Below are 20,487 nucleotides of genomic sequence, written 5' to 3'. Positions count from 1 at the left end.
CATTTTGCGGTTTTGAAAAGTTTATTTCTACACGAATGTCTACAGTAATAGTGGGACATCAGTGCAACAAACCTCACCACAGGTTTATTAACTGATCGGTTAATTCCATCTCTCACTCCTTAAAATGAGGGTATCCCTTTGAGACTCAGTAATGCGCGTAACGCGTTGATGATATAGCAACTAGCAATAGGATACAGTGTTTTAAATCAAGATGTGCAAAGCTTGCGGAGGTCTGGGTAAAAGTAAAATCGCATTTTAGACATATCATTACTTTTATTTAAAGAGGTCGTGAAATCTCACCGTCGTTATGTTGAAGCTTATCTTCAGTTCTGAATTACTAAACGTCTCACTGGTAGTTGAAAGAAGCCCAGCCCTAGTCTCGGGAGATAGCCCCCACACGACCCCCCGGAGAGACGGGATAATTAGAGCTTCGCTGCTAGACAGTCGTGCTGTGTTTTAAGCCATTTATCTCAGAGCGGCTGTTGAATCCCTCTCATTAAAGTGCGTGTGAGATGGTGAGAGTTGTTTACCCAATAGAGAAGACTGCTTTCAACACAGAATAAACTGGACACACAACCAAAAAAAAACAGGCTGAATTTTTCTTTTTTGGAGTTCAGTTTCATAAATTTGGTTCCTTTTTGCTTTTGTAATGGCACTCTCAGGCGTGTTGCTTTTTGCTTTATTCGAAGTTCTCAGCGGCCAAGGTAAGAAACGTTACCTCTCGCCCTGTTTTCAATAAAAAAGTGAAGTTTTCACGTGGAAAAGGACTTTTTCTTGTAATGTTGGGCATTGGAAACAGTTTATTATGGGTTCATGTTGATCACCTACTGACCGCATTTATGCACGACTAACAACGCGAATGCCCGTATTTCACGTGTGCTTTTTTTTATCCGTTTGCAAGACTTCTTCAGCAAATGTGATAAACGTGCTCCTGTTCTGTCTGACTTGCTTATATATGAACGAGAGAACCAACAAATACTTATCGCAATAGCGTGCAGAATTTGACCGATTAAGTATTAATTGCTTCTTTATGTTAAATGTCAGAAGACATTTATAGCTACGAAAGATTTTGCCTTGCAGGGGAAATGCCTTTTTTTCTTTAAGCAAAGCAACAGGATTGAACGCCGGGCGAGGGGCATTATTCTGGTTTCTAGGCATGAACACCGAACACGCTGGATATGTGACTAATGGTTGGTGAAAAGTGTCTTTGAACGCGTTACCCGAGGCTCCAACATGCAGATTTTGTGACGGGAAATGAGCCCCAATTGTGCAGATGAGACCACAGTTACTGATCTCATCCGCACATTGTCCAAGTGTGGCATCACTTCGTATTAATCGCCTTTTAAATATTCTAATACGAGTAGGTGTAGCTATGAAATAAACAGGTGCTCTTTCTTAATTTGTTAAATCAGGTTACTAATGTTTTCTATAATGCAGATGTGTACAAAATGTTATTTTATCCATCTAAAGACACAGTAAAGGGTTACCACACTGGTAGTTGACAGAGTAAATTCAATCTAATCAACACGCTTGGGAATTTTAGCTCTGCCTATAGGATTTATGTTATTTCGGTACCTTGATCAAGTCAAGAGTTCCAGGCAAACATATAACTTAAAGGAGTTAAGCACCTTAGCTTGTCTGCCAGACTATCCTATATCATAACTTAGATCTCCATGTTCTAGTATCTTTTAATATCCTGAGCAATTTGCTTAAGTTTTCTAACTCTGGAGATCAGATCAATAAGAGTCACAGGCTCTTATCTAGTATATATGCTAACATTGATTTTACTAATTTATGAATATCAAAACATAAACATTATTTTTGGCTGTTCAGAACATATGTAGTTACAACGTTTTTGTCTAAAAAAGAATACATATTTGGCTTGTTTTCTGAATGAATACATATTGTAATTGCTGTACAAGTAGTTATTGAGGAACAGTCAATATGGCTGCCATCATCTAGTTGGAGGGAAGTTCCCATTACCTGTAAAGTGCTTTGAGTGGAGTGTCCAGAAAAGTAAGTGTAAGCAATTATTATTATTTTTTTTTTCTGTTTGGAAGGCATTGTCTGTAATGGAGCAGAACTCCACAAAAGTAATTTGTTGTGGGTCTGGATCAACATGCATCTATAGACTCCATAGAAACCTTTTTTTCCCCACTCCTGTTACAATACTTGGCTTTAATTGGTAGATTAATTGTTATAATTATCTGTGTAGACTGACAAACACAATTAAAAATAAAGAAAACCAACTCAAACACTGGGAATGAAAAGCAAGACCTTGCTCTTTTTCATCTACAGCTTAGTCATTTATAAAGGGTGAGGTGAGTCCATCAGAAAGTGAGCAGATATCACTCCCAGGACACTAACATTGGAAGGAGAGCAACATCAGACATGGATACAATGCTGTTTTTGCACAGGTGTTAGACTGTAGTTCTATCAACTTACATATGGGGTTTGACTGAACAGGATGGTTATTGAATTTGTTTGCTAAATAAAATTATCTACTGTGCTTGTCCTAGGAATTGGACTGTATAATTCTAATCATGACCTGTTTCCTCTCACAGTACAAAACCATTCTGGTAGGTTAATTTGCTTCTGGGAAATTTGGCCTTGGTGTGTCCTGTCCAGAGTTTATCCAGCCTTGTGCCTGCAGCTTAGCCTGAATAGGTTCCATCTTCCCACAACTCTGAATTTGGAAGAAGTAGTTAGAAAATGGATATTCTTTTCAGTTACTTCATAAGCTCTGTTCTTTCCCTCTCAGTTGCTATGCTGCCCTCTGGACATTTCATTACATATCAAACATCTCTCTGAAAAGAAGAACTTCATCAGGGATCAGACACAGGTGTGTTTGAGAGCCATGCACACATGGGCAGATGTATGAAAATACTATTGTTGGGATTTGGAATGATTTGGAATGAAAGTATTTTGTAACAGCACACCATTAAATAAGGTTTATTTAATTACAGTGATGGGCTCTAAAAAACATTTATGTTAATCTGGTCTTTCAATATGGGAGTTTAAAACTTAATTCAAGAATTATTTAATCTAATTTCCACAATAAAATATCAAAATTGACAGGCTGAGGTGATTATATTCTTTAGAAGTTTCACAAGTTGTTTTTTTTTTTTTTACTGTAATCAGATTGTAATTGTTTGAGGTAATAGGAAGTAACCTTTGGTTTAAAAATTAATGCCTGTTTTCAAATAGCTGTCATGGCGTGGTTATATTGGAGCACTTGAAATGTTGCAAAGGACAATGTGGACGTCTCGGATGAGTTGCCTACACAGAATTTCCCCCCGAAATTCAAAATGGCCCAGCCAAGATGGAAAGCAAATTTAGTAAAGAAAAGTTGTCATGTGTAATACGTAATGGATTACGAAATCACACTTTTAAAGTCAGTGTGTGGCGTTGAATCAGAAATATTGCCTGGCACAGAACAGGTGTGCTTTCTCTCTAAGTAACTCTGTTTTTCAAGTGGTTAGCTGTGAAGAAATCGTTTTCTTTGGCCCATGTGCAGTAGAAGAAACGACCAGAAGACATGTTGCTTCATCACTTTTTCCAGTCTGTGAGGAATGCTTTCCCCCCAGCCTTTGTGTTTTGGAAAAAGATATCAATAGCTTTTGTAGTAATCTGGCCCTGTCAAGTAGTTTTGTCTACTTTTGAAGCAGATGTGTCTGCCATGGATAAGTCTTAATTGTTGAATAGTGGGGAACTCTGGGTTCTGGCTATTTTGGCTGTAGTATTTCTATTAATGATATTTGGCACCAGTCCCTAGACAGCACTGTGCAAAACCTGTCCAATAAAACCAGTCTGCCAAAACTAAGAAAGTAGAAGTAAAGGAAATATTCCTGACATTTCTTATGGGGAAATGCCAGTTTTCTTCTAGGCTTCCAAGTAGTGAATGCTTATTACATTTGTAAGGACTGTTTTTTTTTCTTCTCGCTTTGAAGCCGTTCATGTCCAGAGAAAAGGAATGTCATACCAGGCAAGTGCACTGGGACAGGCGAGCCGTTAAATTTTGGTCCCACCACCAAAACCAAAAAAGTCTGCAGGAATTCAGCCCCCCTTCCTCAGACAGCTTATGCTCATAAACCGGTCAATTAACTCCAGACTCCAGAGGTATAATCCAAAACTGTATATGTAAAAAATGATGATGCCTGTGCAAATGGGCTCTGGGTGGTACAGAACTGGTCAGGTTTGTGTGTTTCAGCCTGAGGCTTGTTAAGCTACAGTGGTGTATTTATTTATTTTTAATATTTTGCATACATTTTATAGATCTTGGGTTGGCAGGGCCTCTTAGGGACACTTGCCAGCACTGGAGCGCAGCAGGTGTGAGCCTGGCCAGTACCTGGATGGGAGACCGCCTGGGAAAGCTAAGGTTGCTGCTGGAAGAGGTATTAGTTAGGCCAGCAGGGGGTGCTCACCCTGTGGTCACTGTGGGTCCTAATGCTCCAGTATTGTGATGGAGAGACTATACTGTAAAAATGTGCTGTCTGTCGGAAGAGAGGTAAAACTGAGGTCCTGACTCTCTGTGGTCAGTAAAAATCCCAGGGTGTTTCTTGGAAAGAGTAGGGGTGTAACCCAGGTGTCCTAGCCAAATTTTCCATTGGCCTTTACCAGTCATGGCCTCCTAATGATCCTCAGATCTGGCATCATTACTCTGTTTTCCTTCCCACTGAGAGCTGGTGTGTGGGGAGCATTCTGGCGCACTATGGCTGCCGTCGCATCATCCAGGTAGATGCTGCACACTGCTGGTGGTGGAGGGGAGTCCCCATTACCTGTAAAGCGCTTTGAGTGGAGTGTCCAGAAAAATGCCATATAAGTGTAAAGAATTTGTATTCATTTATGGGGGTGCCTATTATTTGCCTTCTAAAATGTACCGTACCACTAAAAGGAGTGCTGCTCTTCTCCTCTGCAGCCGTTCCAATGATAAGCCCTATTTTACACTGCCAGTGAGGTGGAGCTGACGCACAGGCAGAGCGGACGTGCGCAGAGCTTGTGTTCACACCAGACATGACTCTGAAGGCGCATTCTGCCCGAGGAATGATGCTCAAACCCGGTTATTTCTCAAACCTGACCTCCTCATGGTCTCTTTTATCACCTTTAGTGACACCCGCTGCCCTCTCTCGGGCTGCAGTGTCTTCAGACACTGTCCCCACAGCCACTCAAGTGCTGAAAGTCCTGCTTTCACATTTTTGCAAAGGCGGGTGGGGGGTGGGGGTTAGATTTATCGCAGGTCTTCGTCTCTTCAGCCCCATGATTTAATTTATGATGCATGTGCAATCCCAAATAATCTGTTAAATGCGTAAGCAGAGCTCAGCTTCAGTGACACTCAGATAAATCAGCACAGCATTAAGCTATAGATCCGCAGTGTATCAAATTCAAAACCCCAGATTAATACCAGATTTTTACAGATGGGTTGCAAACTGTGCTCCTTGGCTACAGTCGCTTTTATGAGTGTGTGCACCTCCCTTATCGCCTGCAAAGGGAGAGAAGGCAAACTTGTAGTGACAAGATGTAGGCTCTGACATTCTCATTCAGCTCAATAGGCGTGTTCAGTGTAGCAATAAGAAATTGAACGTTCTACACACTACTCCCTGTTAGATGTATGCTTTACTGAGCGTCCTGGAATACCTTGTGCAGAACAAAGTTTTCTTCTCTCTTTTTGAAGTCTTTTAAAAACAATGCTCTGTATCACATCAGTATGTGCGCTAAAGCAAGAATTCTATTGTGTTTCCCGTGCCTTTACCAACAGTGAGTGGATGATCAATGCGAGGTATTGGCTGAGATGAATGTCTTGATTGGAAGCTATCTGCAAGTCAAAGGCTGACGTGATTACACAGATATTTAAGGCGAAGTATTGACACAGTTTTTCATTTGTTTTGGCTGTAGTTCATCACCCGACAGTCGTATTTTAACTGGATTTTTGCAACAGTTTGAAAGATCTGTGGACAAGTATGCCAACTTTAGGTTTTTCCAAAGATGTCTTGTGAACCATAGAGGCTTTCTCTGATAAACCAATGCTCCACTCTTCTTTTAAAAAAAGAGAATTGCAACTGAAAATCATCCAAGAAAATGTGTTGGTTTTTGAGAATGTACTGACCTCTTAAACAGGGCTCCACCGTTTAAGCAATAGTGATTAAAATAATAGTGTTTTTTACAATTAGGGCAGGTAGTAGCCAAAACACATTAATTAAATCAGAATTAAAGTTAATGGCCAGCTAGGATGACCTTGAGTGAATAAACAGTCATCTGCTTGGATGTAACTGCTGTTGAATAATTGCATGTGGTGCAGAGGAGACCTACTGTGTAATTGGATGAGCATATATTACAAGAAGAAAAAATACTCTTGCCACTGGCAAGTAGTTTTTAGGTGTTATTACTTAATTTCAGTGCATGTGTTAGCGTGGAATTACATGTTTTCATCCAGTGTATGGAATGCTGCATGATGCTACATGTGTAGGGATAATGTCCATATGCATATATGCATGTGCTCAAAATCAAGTTTTGAAGACTGAGACACAGGGATGTAGAGATGAGGGTAAATCATTGCATTAAATAGACAGACACAAGCAGTAAAAGCTGTCATTGTAGCTATGCAAACTGAAAATAGCGGTGAAGCATCCACAGACTAGGGTAGACCCTGGGTCCCCAGCATCTCTGAATTGGACAAAGCAGTTAAGAAGATGGAGCAGTTGGGGTGAAGGGCCTTGCTCAGGGGCCTAACGGAGTAGGATTCCTCTGCCAGCTGCGGGATTTGAACCAGCAACCTTCCAGCCACAGGCGCAGATCCTTAGCCACAGAGCCACTTCTCCTGACCACCTGTTGATTTTATCTGTAAAACCCACGTCATCTGTTGAGGGTTTTGTCCTAAAAATGACTATTCCTGCATTAGCACGAAATATTAGTCAAATTTATTTTTAATTTGGTCATTTAAAACCTTGACCACCGCACCTTGTGGGCGGTCACACACCCTGTTGTTTAAATGTGCAGGCGTTTAGAATGTAAGTTTTTATTTCTTAATTCAGGACCCCTCACCTTTTGCAATGAATGTGTTAGTAACCATACAAATGGTCACCTCTATAATTACACTAAACATTTTTAATGGGTATCTTTTCATTCAGTGGTTGTTCTGCAGTTTCATTTTGTACTGTACTTGGCTGGGATTATTCCTGAGATGTTGGCTCATCTCATGTTGGTCTCTGTTAGAGACCCCTGGGCTGGTCATTTAAAGAATATCACAATTTAGAATAGTTTACCATTAGATTTGAGCTTCTGGTGTTTTGTATTCAACGCCATAGAGATTTATAAAGTTCTTTTGGTTGAGACCTGCCCTTGGGCCTGTATAATGTCTTAATAAAAGCATCAGAAACAAAACAACAATGAACATGTTGGAAAAAACTGAAGGACATGCACTTCTAAGGTACCAAGGTAGCAAAATCCAATCCAGATCTCTGTGTCAATAAAACCACCAATGTCTTTAGTGATATTGAGTAAAGAGACTCATTATCCACACAAGCCAAGCAGTGATGAATACACACATCTCACTTACCTTTATATCTTTAAAAAATAATTTTATAATTGCACTATAATTGAAGTTACACAAAGCAATGGTTCAAGGAAAGAACTCCTTTATATCCTTGTTGAGTTGTGACCCCTTTGGAATTGGCTATATTCCTGCAGTAATTGCTTCTAAAAATGTGATCTTATCTTCATCTCTGTTATAATAATAGATAAGTAGATAGAGTCTTGACCTTCACTCAATCTGTGCACTGTGGCCTGACCTGAAGCAGGCTGTTCACGTAAGACAGCCCACAAATATCAATTGAAACCGTTACGTAAAGAGGAACTGGCCAGAATACACCCGAATCCATGTGCAGGACTCCTCAGCAGCTACAGGAAACATTTGGTTGAGGACATTGTTGCGAAAGAAGATTCCACCAGTTAAATTAATTTCAAAAGTTCACATTCTTTTTTTCCAGTGTAGACAGTGAATTTTTAAACTGTGTCTTCAATATAGACAAGAAGAAGTACCATTGTTTTGTTCTATCTTGTTTGATCAAATTGTGTTTATCTATTACTATGACGTGTTGAAGATCAGATCACATTCTGGGGGCCATTGATGTAGGAGTACAGATTATTCCAAAAAGTTCACGAACTTTTTCTCGTGACCATAGCTAACGTACAGTCACCTGTTCTTTCTTGATGACAGAAAACTCAAATCTAATGACAGCTGCAAAAAATAACCTTGGTTCTAATCCAATGGTTGATCAATAATGCCACTCTAGTAGCAGCAAGAAAAGGGTATTTGAGGTTATTCCTAATGATCAGGCTTGCAGTGTGATTGAATCTTTCACAGCCCTCGTCTGTTTCCTTGAATGTGCCCAATGTGAGTATAGAGTAAAAGTCTGGTCCCTTGCCCAGAGTTTGCCAGTGGTGCAATTACAGCAGGGTTCTCCAAAGGGTGGAGTCACAGGAATACTCCTGGCTGGTGAAAAAAAAATGATTCACCATCTAAAACAACTTCTGTGCATGGTATTTCTGTGTGCTTGTGTGAATACACGGATCTTGCAGGCATTCCCAGGGAAAAACAGAATTTCTGACCGTTTACAGAAGAGAAACTACAATGATGATGATGCCGTATGATTTATTCTCAGTCCTGACGCATGGCTTTATATTTTTACACGCAGTGAATGCGCAGACGTCCTTCGACGACTGCTGTAGAAATGGACGAGATTGGGCCACCCAGAAACAGGATTGCTCGACCCTCCCATTGATGTCAGAACTCCCCACGTGCAGGTAAGTGGAAGAGACTGGTTGTGTTACAGTCTGCGCAGCACCACACAGAACACGAACGGGTGGCTGGGAGATGTGGGTGCTCAAGGACCACCTTAAAGAGAAAAGCAGGCTAAAAATCTTGTTCTAAGAGTTCGGAGGTTTTCCAAAGCAATGGGTCGAACCTGTAACTAGAGAAAAGAGTCATTTTCGTGTTGTCTGAGGGTTAGGAGACTAGGAATAGGAAGGGCTAGGGGTAGCATTTAAAAAGTAGGTGAGTCGGAAAACCACACAGACATATCAGAGATTCTCTTGAAACAAAGGAGGGAATTCAGGGAAAAAAAGGCAAGAATTCTGCACCTCTTTCATAGAACGCAGTATCCAAGAGTAGAAAAATCACTACGTTTTGCAAAGGAGTGGTCTATTTGATGAGGGTGCCGTGCCATGAGTTTAGTTGCGTAGGAAGTATGGGAATTGTTTCAGCCCTTTTCTTGGATGTGCGATATCTGCTGGAGGCCTAGTTTACGTTCTCTTGACCTAGTACAGTGTGAATTGAACGTTGTGTTTTGCTCTTACTCAATTGTTTTCACTCAAATGAAAAACCGCAGCAGTCAAACGTCCACAGACAAGCCAAAAAAAGATGATTTTTGTTACACAATCTGCCGTTCTGAGGTAAAATTATTTTTATTGGCAACGCAAATGATCCAGAATTTGTACAAATCAGAGAAAAGGGGTGGTGGGCCTTGGTTGTCAGTCCAGGAAATACCTTGGAGGTGAAGCTATACAGAGAGAAAGGACTGAAACTTGGAATAACAGGAAGCCCAAAGGATTATTTCAGGCAGAAAAAAGAAAGAAAAGAAAAACACTTCTAAAATTTTTCCCATAAAAGGCGTAGTGGTTATGCGCAGTTGTCTCATGGAAATACCCAGTTAAAAAAAAAATCCTGGTGAGACGAGAAGATGCTTTTTTATGAGCCCAACTGTTGTTTAGAGGACTCGTGGAGACCTGATGCTATAAAATTCGAAGAAGCTTCATGAACAGACTTCTGTTGGGCCTGGTTTCAATTTGTCACCAGAGGCCTTGCGGTCACATTGTAAATCAACCTGTCAAGACAATGACGTGCATGTGGGCAAGGGAAGGTGGGAGCTGTCAGGATGTGCCTCTCTAGTTTAAATTCTCCAGTAACGTGCTTCTTTCTTCATCACATGTGTGATGTGTCTGACGCACTAGCTGTCCTATTGGGTTCCAGGAATAAGGAAATAATTTATCTGTTTCATTCAAAAAGATACATTTTAACTCCAGTGAGGTTTGCTGCCCTGTCAATAGGGACCCAGAAAAGGACCCATAATGCACTTCACCACAACCAAGACTGTCCTGAATGACATATGTTATGTTAAATAGACACATATAGGACCCACAGGGTGAGCACCCCCTGCTGGCCCCACTAACACCTCTTTCAGCAGCAACCTTAGTTTTTCCCAGGAGGTCTCTCATCCAGGTACTGACCAGGCTCACACCTGCTGAGCTTCAGTGGGGCTGCCAGTTGTGAGTTGCAGAGTGATATGGCTGCTGGCTAAGTACAGTATAAATGTACTGTGAAAACCCGAATGCATTTCAGGACAATGAAATGAAATTTGTAATTTGAGATCAAAACATGTGAGGCAGAAGTATAGAATTTCAGCTTTTGTTTCTGGTTATTTTGCATACAGTATGTGTTGAGCCATGTTGGAACAATGTCATTTGTTGTGTTCCATTTCCCCATTTCAGATGAGCATAGTTATTGGGACAAATACCTGAGAAATGCCTGAGAATTTATGCAACAGGTGTTCGTGTTGCATAAATCTGAAAAATGTAAACTAGTTGCAAATGGTGAGCCTTTGGTTTCAGCCTTTGGAGTTGACCTTTTGGGTCTGCCTCTTCAGTTAGGAGGAACAGACCAAGAGGAAGACGACAGAGCTGTTTATGGTGGAAAAAGCAAGCATTTGTGAAGATGAGAGCAAACATAAATTTAAACCAGGACCACTGTAGAGAGATTGGACATGGCAAAATCAAGAATATGAAATTTCTTCAAAAAAGAACAACTCTGCTTGAGGAGTTAGGAATGGATGAAGACCTGGTCATCCAAAAAAAGACCATAGCTGTTGATGACAAAAAAATCATTAGAGCTGTGAAAAGATCTAAATAAGAAGAATGCAGGAGAGAAAGTTACTTAATCACTATGTGCAGAAGACTTCGACCAGAATATCAAGGGCTACAGTTCAAGATGCAAAGCTCTCATCAGCACTAAAAACACAAAGATCAGACTAGAGTTACAAAGTGCAAAGATGAACCTCAACAGTTTTATGGTCCACCCAGACAAAGCCTTGATCAAAGTGACAGAAATGTGTGAAGTGTGAAAAATGGTGGGGATGGGGGTAGTGTCACATTAACTGCTCACATTATGTATCATGACTGAGGTGTGTTGCACTGGCTCTGTATCTGTAACAAGTATCTGTGCCTGTGGTTGGAAGGTTGCTGGTTCAAGTCCCGTGGTTGGCAGAGGAATCCTACTCCATTGGGCCCCTGAGCATGGCCCTTAACCCCAACTGCTCCATGGGTGCCATATAAATGGGTGACCCTGCGCTCTGACCCCAAGTGTCTCTCTCCCTGTCTGTGTGTCTCATGGAGAGCAAGCTGGGGTCTCCGAAAAGACAAATTCCTGGTGCAAGAAATTGCATATGGCCGATAAAGTGTTCTTATCTTGTTACACTTTTAGATATGACCTGACAAAATGATGAAAAACATTTCTGTACAACATGACCACAGCAAATTAGATCTAATACTGTACCCCCTTCTGCTCCGATGACCCTAAGCTGCTGATGATGTCTTTTTCTTTTTTTTTTCCAGAATAGCACAGGAGCAATGCTGCATGGCTTTCCTAGAAGATAATCATTGCACAACTGGCATCAACATGGCGAAAGAGCAGGGGGTCTGTGATTTAGTCTTAGCAAGTGGATCCAGCTGTGAAAGAAGACTTTCCAAGGTCTGTGAAACAGGGACCCAAAGAGCCAGACATTTCCCAAAGATAAACACAAGCCTTTTGTTCAATGTAAACTAGGTCTTATTTCTCCCAAGTAATGCTTGACGTCACACTTAACAGGGAACATCAGCTTTGAGAAACAGACAAAATGCTGTGCGTATGCTTTTATTTTAGTGGCTTTGCGTGAGCTGTCATCTCAGTTTGCAGTATCTCTTGACGGGAAGGATATATTTTCTGTAGCTTGGAATTGCCCAACTGTGCTCATGTGCTACATTGCATTCTGCCCTGCTGTTGAATGGTAGATGGAAAGCACTAAAAGATCAAATGTATAGATGTGCAGGCTGTCAGACATTAATGTATAAATGAAAAAGCTGGATTTGTGATAAATTGTTTTCAGAAAGTCAGCAACTCCAATGACTATTTTACTTTATATCTTTTATCTTCACATTTGCCATACTCCTAAAAGAGCAACAAAGGGCAGATTAAACTGTTAGGAAGACTGTCTTGTGACTATATATAGGCCTGAGCATATCTGAGAAGGTTGGCACTGCTGTTCAGCGATGCTTATGTACTCAGTCTATAAGCTAAGAAATGAAGAACCTTGACAAATTCAGCTCCTGTGACTACAGCACTTTCACATTCGATTTTGTTGCCCCTAGGACTCTTTGGTGATCCCTATAGTGCTCATCAGGCTTTGCGGTTGAGTGATCCTACAATATCTATGCTTCTAAAAGCTCTGTGTGCATCTTCCAAGCCCAGGTTTCAGATATGCAAACAGAAACAGCACAGGGTTTGACTGTTCATTCCAGTACTTTTGGTGAATGCTGGCGGAAGGCTTTGTTTCGGAAATCAGTATGTTAGCATAGATGGAATGTTAAATATTAAATATATAAAACATGCTTGGCTATGGTGTTTTACACTTTGGATTATGCTTCACTATCCTTCTGTATACTTTGCCAAGGCTTATTTCCCCCTGAAGACTCTCTTCCACCACCACCAGTGTGCAGCCCCACCTGGATGATACAACAGTAGCTATAGTGCGCCAGAACACTCCCCACACACCATTGGTGGGGAGAAAAACAGAATGATGAAGCCAGTTCAGAGATGGGGATTATAAGGAGTCCATTATTTGTTAAGGGCCAATGGGAAATTTGGCCAGGACACCAGGGTTACACCCCTACTCTTTCTTTCGTCCTGGGATTATTAATGACCACAGAGAGTTTTATGCCTCATCTAAAGGACAGTGCCATTTTACAGTATCGTGTCCCCTTCGCTACTTCGAGGCATTAGGACCCACACAGACCACAGGGTGAGCACCCCCTGCTGGTCCCACTAACTCTTCCAGCAGCAACCTTAGCTTTCCAAGGAGGTCTCTCATCCAGGTACTGACCAGGCTCACACCTGCTGAGCTTCAGTGGGGCTGCCAGTTGTGAGTTGCAGGGTGATATGGCTGCTGGCAAAATGTAGCTGACTGTTGTAAAGGACATCAGCAGTTAGTGTTACGAGATCAAAGTCAATTAAGGTGATAAAAACAGTAAAAAGGTGGTAACAGGTTGTGGTTTTGTCTTATAGATGTGCTGTGACTGCTGCCTGTTGGGCCGAGCTTTGCATAAACAGGGCCTGAGCTGTGAGCAGAACCTGTCTTTGGGATACCACTGCGGTCTCGTGTCACGAGCCTGCTGCGATCATAGCAATTCAGAGGCCGACGCAAAGCCAAGTCAAGGTAATGCAGCCTCCAGCGTTGCTTGAGTGGTTTAAATCAAAGGGCAGTCAAACACAGGGAGACACAAGAGCATGATGGCTGATGCTGTTGTCTCACAGCTCTTGGGTCCTGGGTTTGATTCCAGACCAGGATCACACAGTCATACAGACGGGGAGAGAAGCTGGGGGTCAGAGCGCAGGGTCAGCTATTGTACAGCGCCCCTGGAGCAGTTGGGGTTAAAGGCCTTGCTCAGGGGCCCAACGGGATTTCTCTGCCGGCCACAGGTTTGAACCGGCAACCTTCCAGCCACAGGGGGAGATCCTTAGCCACAGAGCCACTGCTCCGCTCCGCACCCTGGAAGAATGGAAAAATCTTAAACTAAAGAAATTGAAACTAGAAATAGCAATCTTAGGTAGCATAGTCACTCTCATTCTCTGTTATGGATGCACAAAATCATGGTATAAGATCTGGTGTGACTGTCTCAACTGTCCTGTCAATGACATCTCCCACAGCTTAAGAATCAGTGAACGGTCTCAGTGGTGGGCTCCACAGTGGCAGAAACTCTGTGTGGAGTGTATATGTTCTCCCTGTGTTAGTATGGGTTTCCTCTAGGTGCTCTGGTTTCCTTCCATAGCCCAAAGAAATGCTGGTAGGTTAATTAGCGTCTGGGGAAACTGGCCCTGGTGTGAGTGTGTGGGTGTTTGTGTGTTCTTTTGCAATGGACTAGCGTCCTGACACAAGTGTAGCCCGCCTCGTGCCCGTTGTTTTCCGGGATAGGCTCCGGCTCCCAGAATTGAAAAAAGCAGTTAGAAAGTGGATGGCTGGAAATGTCCAGGGCATGTTTTGGCACTTGCCATAGTACTACTTACTGGGGCGTTGGTTTGTATATTTTGGAAAGGAGATTGGAGGGTCTTCACATATCGGTCCACCAAAGGGAGAAGTACCGACCAGGTACTGATGAGATCTGAAAAGATCAGCCATCAAGGTGCTGATGCTGAAAGAACTTCACTGGTTACCTGTATTATCTAGGATAGATTTTAAAGTTCTTTTACTTGTTTTTAAAGCTATAAGTGGTCTAGCACCTATGTACCTTACTGAATGTCTGTCTTTCTATGTTCCTGAACATGACCCGAGATCTGCAAATACTGGCCTTCTGCAAATAGCACATGTGAAATATAGTAAGAGTGGAGAGGCTGCTTTTTGTTTTTATGCTTCTAAATAATGGAACTCGCCGCCACTTTTTATGAAGCAGTCAAGCTCGGTAAAACGTTTGAAAATACTTCTTTGTTCATTCTATTTATCTTTCTTTTTTTATTTATCTTTTATTGTTCTTATTTTATTACGACTTTCCAAATTTTTATTTACAAGCATAAATTGACATTTATGTTGCTTTACTGTATGGCTGTGTTTTCCTTTACAACTGAAAGTGTATCTCTTCATTTTAAGATTTTATTTTTATGCTTGGTTTGTAAAGCACTTTGAGCTGCTATTTGTATGAAAGGTGCTCTATAAATAAAGTTTAATATTATTAAATATTATTATATTCCTGCCCTTTAACTTTATCTACCACTTCTGTCAAAATAGTCAAATTCCTGCTTCTCAACACAAAACTCCCATGAATCCAAACTATGGCCAATATCCAAACTATAACCAAATTAAAGTTTCTGTAGTTAATTATGTACAAAAAAATGAAAACAAAATCTGATGCTGACGGGGACTTCTTTTGAAAATATATTTAATTAAATGAATGAAGAAATTATTCAGTGCTGGAAAAATTAATACAGGAAGTGATATTGTTTTTGTGACAGAAGACAAAGCCCTGCCTGGATCCGAAGTGGAAGATCCTTATCTGGATGACCAGTGTAGAGGTACAGTGAGAGTTTATTTTACGCTAAAACCATTCGTTTCTCACAAGACAAAACATGGAACTGGGAACTAAAATGTCCTTATGAAGATCCAAAAGAAGGAAAATGGCTTTTCATGTTTTTCCAGCTAAGCAGAGATTCTGAAAGTTTAAACATTTAGAGAAACCTTTAACATTAAAGTCCTGATAGTCGAATTCTTAAAAGCTGCGCAAGCCTTCCCACAGTTATTCATTTGACTTCATTGACAATACATCTCGCCTCCATCTGTAGCATGTCACTGTATTTTTGTTCTGTTTTTGGGAGAAACGGAGTGAGACGATTTAATAGCGGTCTTGAATGTCTCACTCTGACTTGCAGGAGCAGGCCAGTGTTCCCAGCGTTGCCACGGCAATGGAACATGTTCCTGTTTCGAAGGCTATAAGTTAAAATCAGATGGCCAGACTTGCGAAGGTGGGTGTATATCGGGCTTCTCCGAGTGGTTCTCGGCTTCGTTTCGTCGTGGAATTAATTTAAATGTGTGCTATTAGGTTTTAATAACATTTGAACTCTATAGATGGAATCACTGAAAGATAGAGTTACAAAGGCAGGGTGCAGTGGCTAGTATTGCTGCTTGAAGCACTGGGGCCCTGTTTTCAATTCCAGATTTGGGGTGCTGTCTGTGTGGAGTTTGCATGTTCTCCCCGTGTTGGCGTGGGTTTCCTCCCACAGTCCAAAGACATGCTGGTGGTTAATTGGATACTGGGAAAATTGGCCCTGATGAGACTGTGTCTGTAAAGGCTCCAGCTCTCCTGTGACCCTCTATTGGATAAAGATAAGATCAGATCACTTTATTAGCTATATACAATTTCTTGCATTAGGAATTTGTCTTTTCACATACCCCATCTTTGCTCTCCATGAGACACAGACAAGGAGAGAAGCTTGGGGTCAGAGCATAGGGTCAGCCATTTATACGGCACTCCTGGGACAGTGAGGGGTTAAGGGCCTTGCTCAGGGACCCAACAGAGTAGGATTCCTCTGCCAGCCGCAGGATTTGAACTGGCAACCTTCCAGCCACAGGTGCAGATCCTTAGCCACAGAGTCACCGCACCAGCAGCAGTTATAAATAAAATTGAAAGATGGATGAATGAATAGAGCTACAAGCCACATAAATCTGTATAAAATTTAAGTTTTTAAAATAACATTTTTTGTTTCTTTGGATATGTAGCTATATGTATTTAAATGTGTAGCTCATGAATACAAAAGACATTCTTGATATTAGTGTAAATAGGATGATTATTCTTTCTTTTGAAAATCTTTGGATTTTTTAGTGTTCATCAGAAATATTATTTCTGATGTAGATATTCTTTCATGCTTTGGGCTGATGTGAGAGACAGAAAATAACAATTAAAAAGTAAACGTGAATCTGTTCTTTCTGGAGACGTTTACAGCTGTAGCCTTTTCCTTCCAGCCATTTTCAGTCAAGTCTGGTTGTCCTGCTTGTTATCCTAGATGAAAATACGGTATTGTATCCATCTAACCTAATCTAAAGGTCCTTTCTCATTACACATTTCAAAGTACACAGCAAGATCACACATGCTCTTTGATGGCGTGCCACTGAATTAGAATTTCAAGTGGGTAGCTGTGTCAGCATGCGTAAGCTGCAAAGGAACAGGTAAAGGGTTATTCCATGTCGAAAAGAGACCCAACATTTCGGCTGTGGGGCCTTCTTCAGGTGTCAGGAAAATTAGAATTTGCCTTTGGGTGAGGGACTGGGATTTTCATCTTTCAAGCTTGCCTCCTTAGCCTGCTTCTGCTCATTGCGGGTGCTTGAGCCAGACGTGAGCCAGAGTTCTCCTTTCCCTTGCAGATATAAATGAGTGTATCCTGGGGTCCCATTCCTGTCGGGCTGGAGAGCGGTGTATCAACACTCAGGGATCCTACAGGTGTCAAAGAGAGATCAGCTGTGGAACTGGCTATGAACTGACTGATAGCAACCTGTGCAAAGGTCAGCTCCAGACTCCTCCGTGAACAGCAAATACTTTCTACGATATGTTATACTCTTGGTGCTTTCTTTAGTTCAGAAGTTCCACTTAAATACATCAGAAATGGGGGTCCTTTTTCACGGATTAAAAAGTGTGTGTTTCTGAAAATTCTTTGAATATCACATGTATTGTGTCTTACAGATTCTAGGATAAGAAGGTCTAGCAATAAATTCAGTGTATTTTAATTCAGCACTTCAGAATGTGGGTTTATTTTAAAACAACTAAAGAAGTTGTTCTTAAGGACCAATTTTTGTGACAGTCCTACGGTGAAGTGGCATTAAGCCCCTCCCTGGAAAGTAAGGACTCATTTAATCATTTTAGTGTTGATAAAGGAAAATGGTCTCTTTTTTGAACAACATCGGGTTTTGAAGAATCTGAGACAAGGGCCAAGGAGAGATGGTTTTCTCCCTGACTCTTCCTCGTTTGTTTTTTGTTTATTTTTTTCCCCCAGACATTGACGAGTGCGAGCTCGGGACTCACAACTGTCCCGCGGAGTTCCAGTGCCAAAACACAAACGGGTCATTCCGCTGTCTGCCGCGAGAGCAGTGCAGAGTGGGCTTCATCCAGGATGCTCTGGGGAACTGCATCGGTAACATTTCAGCCTCACGTTCTCAAAAAGGAGTGAAATTCCGCCGGCCCCTGGGCTTTCAAAGGGAGCCCATTCCAATTTCCACTATTCTTCATGAAGCTGAACGGCGATTTTTAAACTCGTCCAGGGCTCATCCGGAACTTTATTCACACTGCTTTTTTCTTGAGGAAACAGCGAAGCAAAAGCCATTTAATCGGTTTACCTTTCTATTAGAGGAAACCCCTTTTAAGGTTAGGGTATGTGTTAAGAGTGCACAGTCCTAGTTGGCAACCTTGGATAGCTGGTACAGCTTGAATACATTTGTGTTACCAGTTTTGAGTTACAGGACTATAAAGTGTTAGCTAGCTAGTAAAGCGTGTTTAGCTTTACTGCCTCACAGGGCTGGGGCCCTGGGTTCAATTCCTAGGGTGCCATGTCTGTGAAGTTTGAATGTTCTCCCTGTGTTCCTCCGGGTGCTTTGGTTTCTTCCCACAGTCCAAAGACATATTGGTAGGTTAATTGGCTTCTGGAAAAAATTGGCCCCGATGTGAGTTTGTGTGTGTTTGTCCTGCTATGGACTTGCATTCTGTCTAAGGTACAGTATATGCCTAGATAGAAAATGAATGGATATAAAGTACTAGCAGCAAGCCTTTTCTTGGTGCGGCTGTTCTATGGGGAAGGTTCACTGCAGGTATGGTTTGTTTGTATTAAGGTTTCTGGTGTAACATGAAGGCAGCTGAGAGTCTTGCCAAGACCGTTCTAAAAATAATTTAAACACAGAAAAAAAATCCAGTACAATCCAATAGGAAGAGTACTTTAATCCTCAAGAAGCAAAATAAAAGGATGACAGACTTGTTTAGTTCCCATTGGACAGCAGTGAACCTCATGCATTTTGTGCTATAAGGGAAATCTAGTCACTGTTAGGGATATTTGCCAAGATTTTAGCAGGGTAGTACAAATTTAGATTTACGTTAACAGGGCGACTTAAATTAATATTGTAAGAAGGTGTCAAATTCTGACTGACCGAAAGGGCTCCTCTCTTCTCTAAGATAACAGTGTTAAGAACTTCACGTTCAGTCCCGTCGGAGAGCACGGCGGTCACATTTCCAACACGGCAGTCTATTCCAGGCAATTGGCATGTGCTCTCTCTCGCCTATTCCTTCTAGATATCAACGAGTGCTTGAGTCACAACGGACCCTGCCTCCCTGGTCAGACCTGTATCAACAATGTGGGCTCGTACACCTGCCAGAGGAATTTCATCAGCTGTGGCAGAGGGTATCATCTGAACGAAGAGGGAACGCGGTGTGTGGGTACGGTTCTTCTGTTGTACGCTATGCAATTAAAGCTAATACTGCCTGCAAAGAAATTATAGATGGTATATGATGCCCTCCTGATTTATTAATATCTCTGGGAACAAAATAACAGCATATAACAGGAAGATTTTGGATAATCTGGATAATGTGAGGGAGGCACGGTGGCGCAGTGGTTAGTGTTGCTGTCTCGCAGAACTGGGCCTCAATTCTGGACCTTGGGTGTTATCTGTGTGGAGTTTGCATGTTCTCCCCCAGTCACGTCTGGGAAAATTGTGTCTCTGTGTGCCCAGTGATGAACTGGCATCCCATTCAGGATGTATCCAGCTTTGTGCGCATTGCTTGCCAGGATAGGCTCCAGCTCCTTCCCGCAACCCTGAAATAAGTGAAGGTGTTAGAGACTGGATTGATAATCTACCGCATCTTGCTGAAAAAATCCCCAAATCCTGGGAGCAAGGCGACTAGCATCACAGACGGTGCTCACTGTGCCATCTGCCTGCTCTTTGCTCCAGATGTGGATGAATGCAGAGGCCCAGAGTCTGCCTGTGAAGGCCACATCTGCATCAACCTGATGGGCTCATTCCGCTGTGAGTGCAGGATGGGATACTACTTCAACAGCATCAGCAAGACCTGTGAAGGTGAGGCCTGCCTGTGGTTCGGAGACAGATAAGTGGTACAGCACACCTGCCGAAAATGGTAACGGGGCTTATAAATCACAAAACAAATGCTATCCCTTCGGGGACAAAGTAAAAAAAGAGGTTTGTGCCCCAGTTATATGACCTAAGTATTTCATTTTATATTTCTTAAACAAAAATGATGTTTTGAGAAAAATTCCTTCAATCAGTGTATTTGTAAAGTGGCGCCGGCGCTTAAACAAAAGCCTGAAAGCATTGCGATTTCAGTTGCCTTCGGTGTTAACTGAATGCAGTTTTTCTTTGTGTTTCTCTTTCCTTCCCTGTGCTCTAGATGTTAATGAGTGCAGACACTACCCAGGGCGTCTCTGTGCTCACAAGTGTGAGAACACTCCTGGTTCCTATAAGTGCAGCTGTACCAGTGGCTTCAGACTTGGCAGCGATGGTAGAAACTGTGAAGGTCCTGCCTCGTTTTCTCAATAGCACTTCAATCCTGAGCCCATAGAAGCCTGTTTTCTAGCTCCCACGCTTAGCCACATTTTTTGATGTATTTACTTTGACACGATAATGGGGATTGTGTTTTTGATTTTCATTT

At 41.8% G+C, this 20,487-nt stretch overlaps 1 protein-coding gene across 2 annotated transcripts in view; it reads left to right on the top strand.

Moving 5' to 3' along the window:
• The first annotated feature begins 357 nt into the window (after positions 1 to 357).
• Positions 358 to 20,487, top strand: part of fbln1 (fibulin 1) — a 62,744-nt gene continuing 42,614 nt past the window's right edge. Inside the window, exons 1-11 of one of the 2 annotated variants that reach the window (XM_015353299.2) lie at positions 358 to 704; positions 8,691 to 8,799; positions 11,662 to 11,797; positions 13,367 to 13,517; positions 15,305 to 15,364; positions 15,719 to 15,811; positions 17,208 to 17,345; positions 17,834 to 17,971; positions 19,117 to 19,260; positions 19,773 to 19,898; positions 20,227 to 20,352. In XM_015353299.2, the coding sequence (XP_015208785.2) occupies positions 650 to 704; positions 8,691 to 8,799; positions 11,662 to 11,797; positions 13,367 to 13,517; positions 15,305 to 15,364; positions 15,719 to 15,811; positions 17,208 to 17,345; positions 17,834 to 17,971; positions 19,117 to 19,260; positions 19,773 to 19,898; positions 20,227 to 20,352 (1,276 nt within the window). In that variant the 5' untranslated portion in view covers positions 358 to 649. The remainder of the gene's footprint in view (positions 705 to 8,690; positions 8,800 to 11,661; positions 11,798 to 13,366; positions 13,518 to 15,304; positions 15,365 to 15,718; positions 15,812 to 17,207; positions 17,346 to 17,833; positions 17,972 to 19,116; positions 19,261 to 19,772; positions 19,899 to 20,226; positions 20,353 to 20,487) is intronic. The other variant, XM_015353300.2, reaches the window with a different exon arrangement.

Source organism: Lepisosteus oculatus, chromosome 7 (assembly GCF_040954835.1).
Source record: "Lepisosteus oculatus isolate fLepOcu1 chromosome 7, fLepOcu1.hap2, whole genome shotgun sequence".
Taxonomy (NCBI): Eukaryota; Metazoa; Chordata; class Actinopteri; order Semionotiformes; family Lepisosteidae; genus Lepisosteus; species Lepisosteus oculatus.
This window is presented reverse-complemented; position numbering and strand designations above follow the sequence as displayed.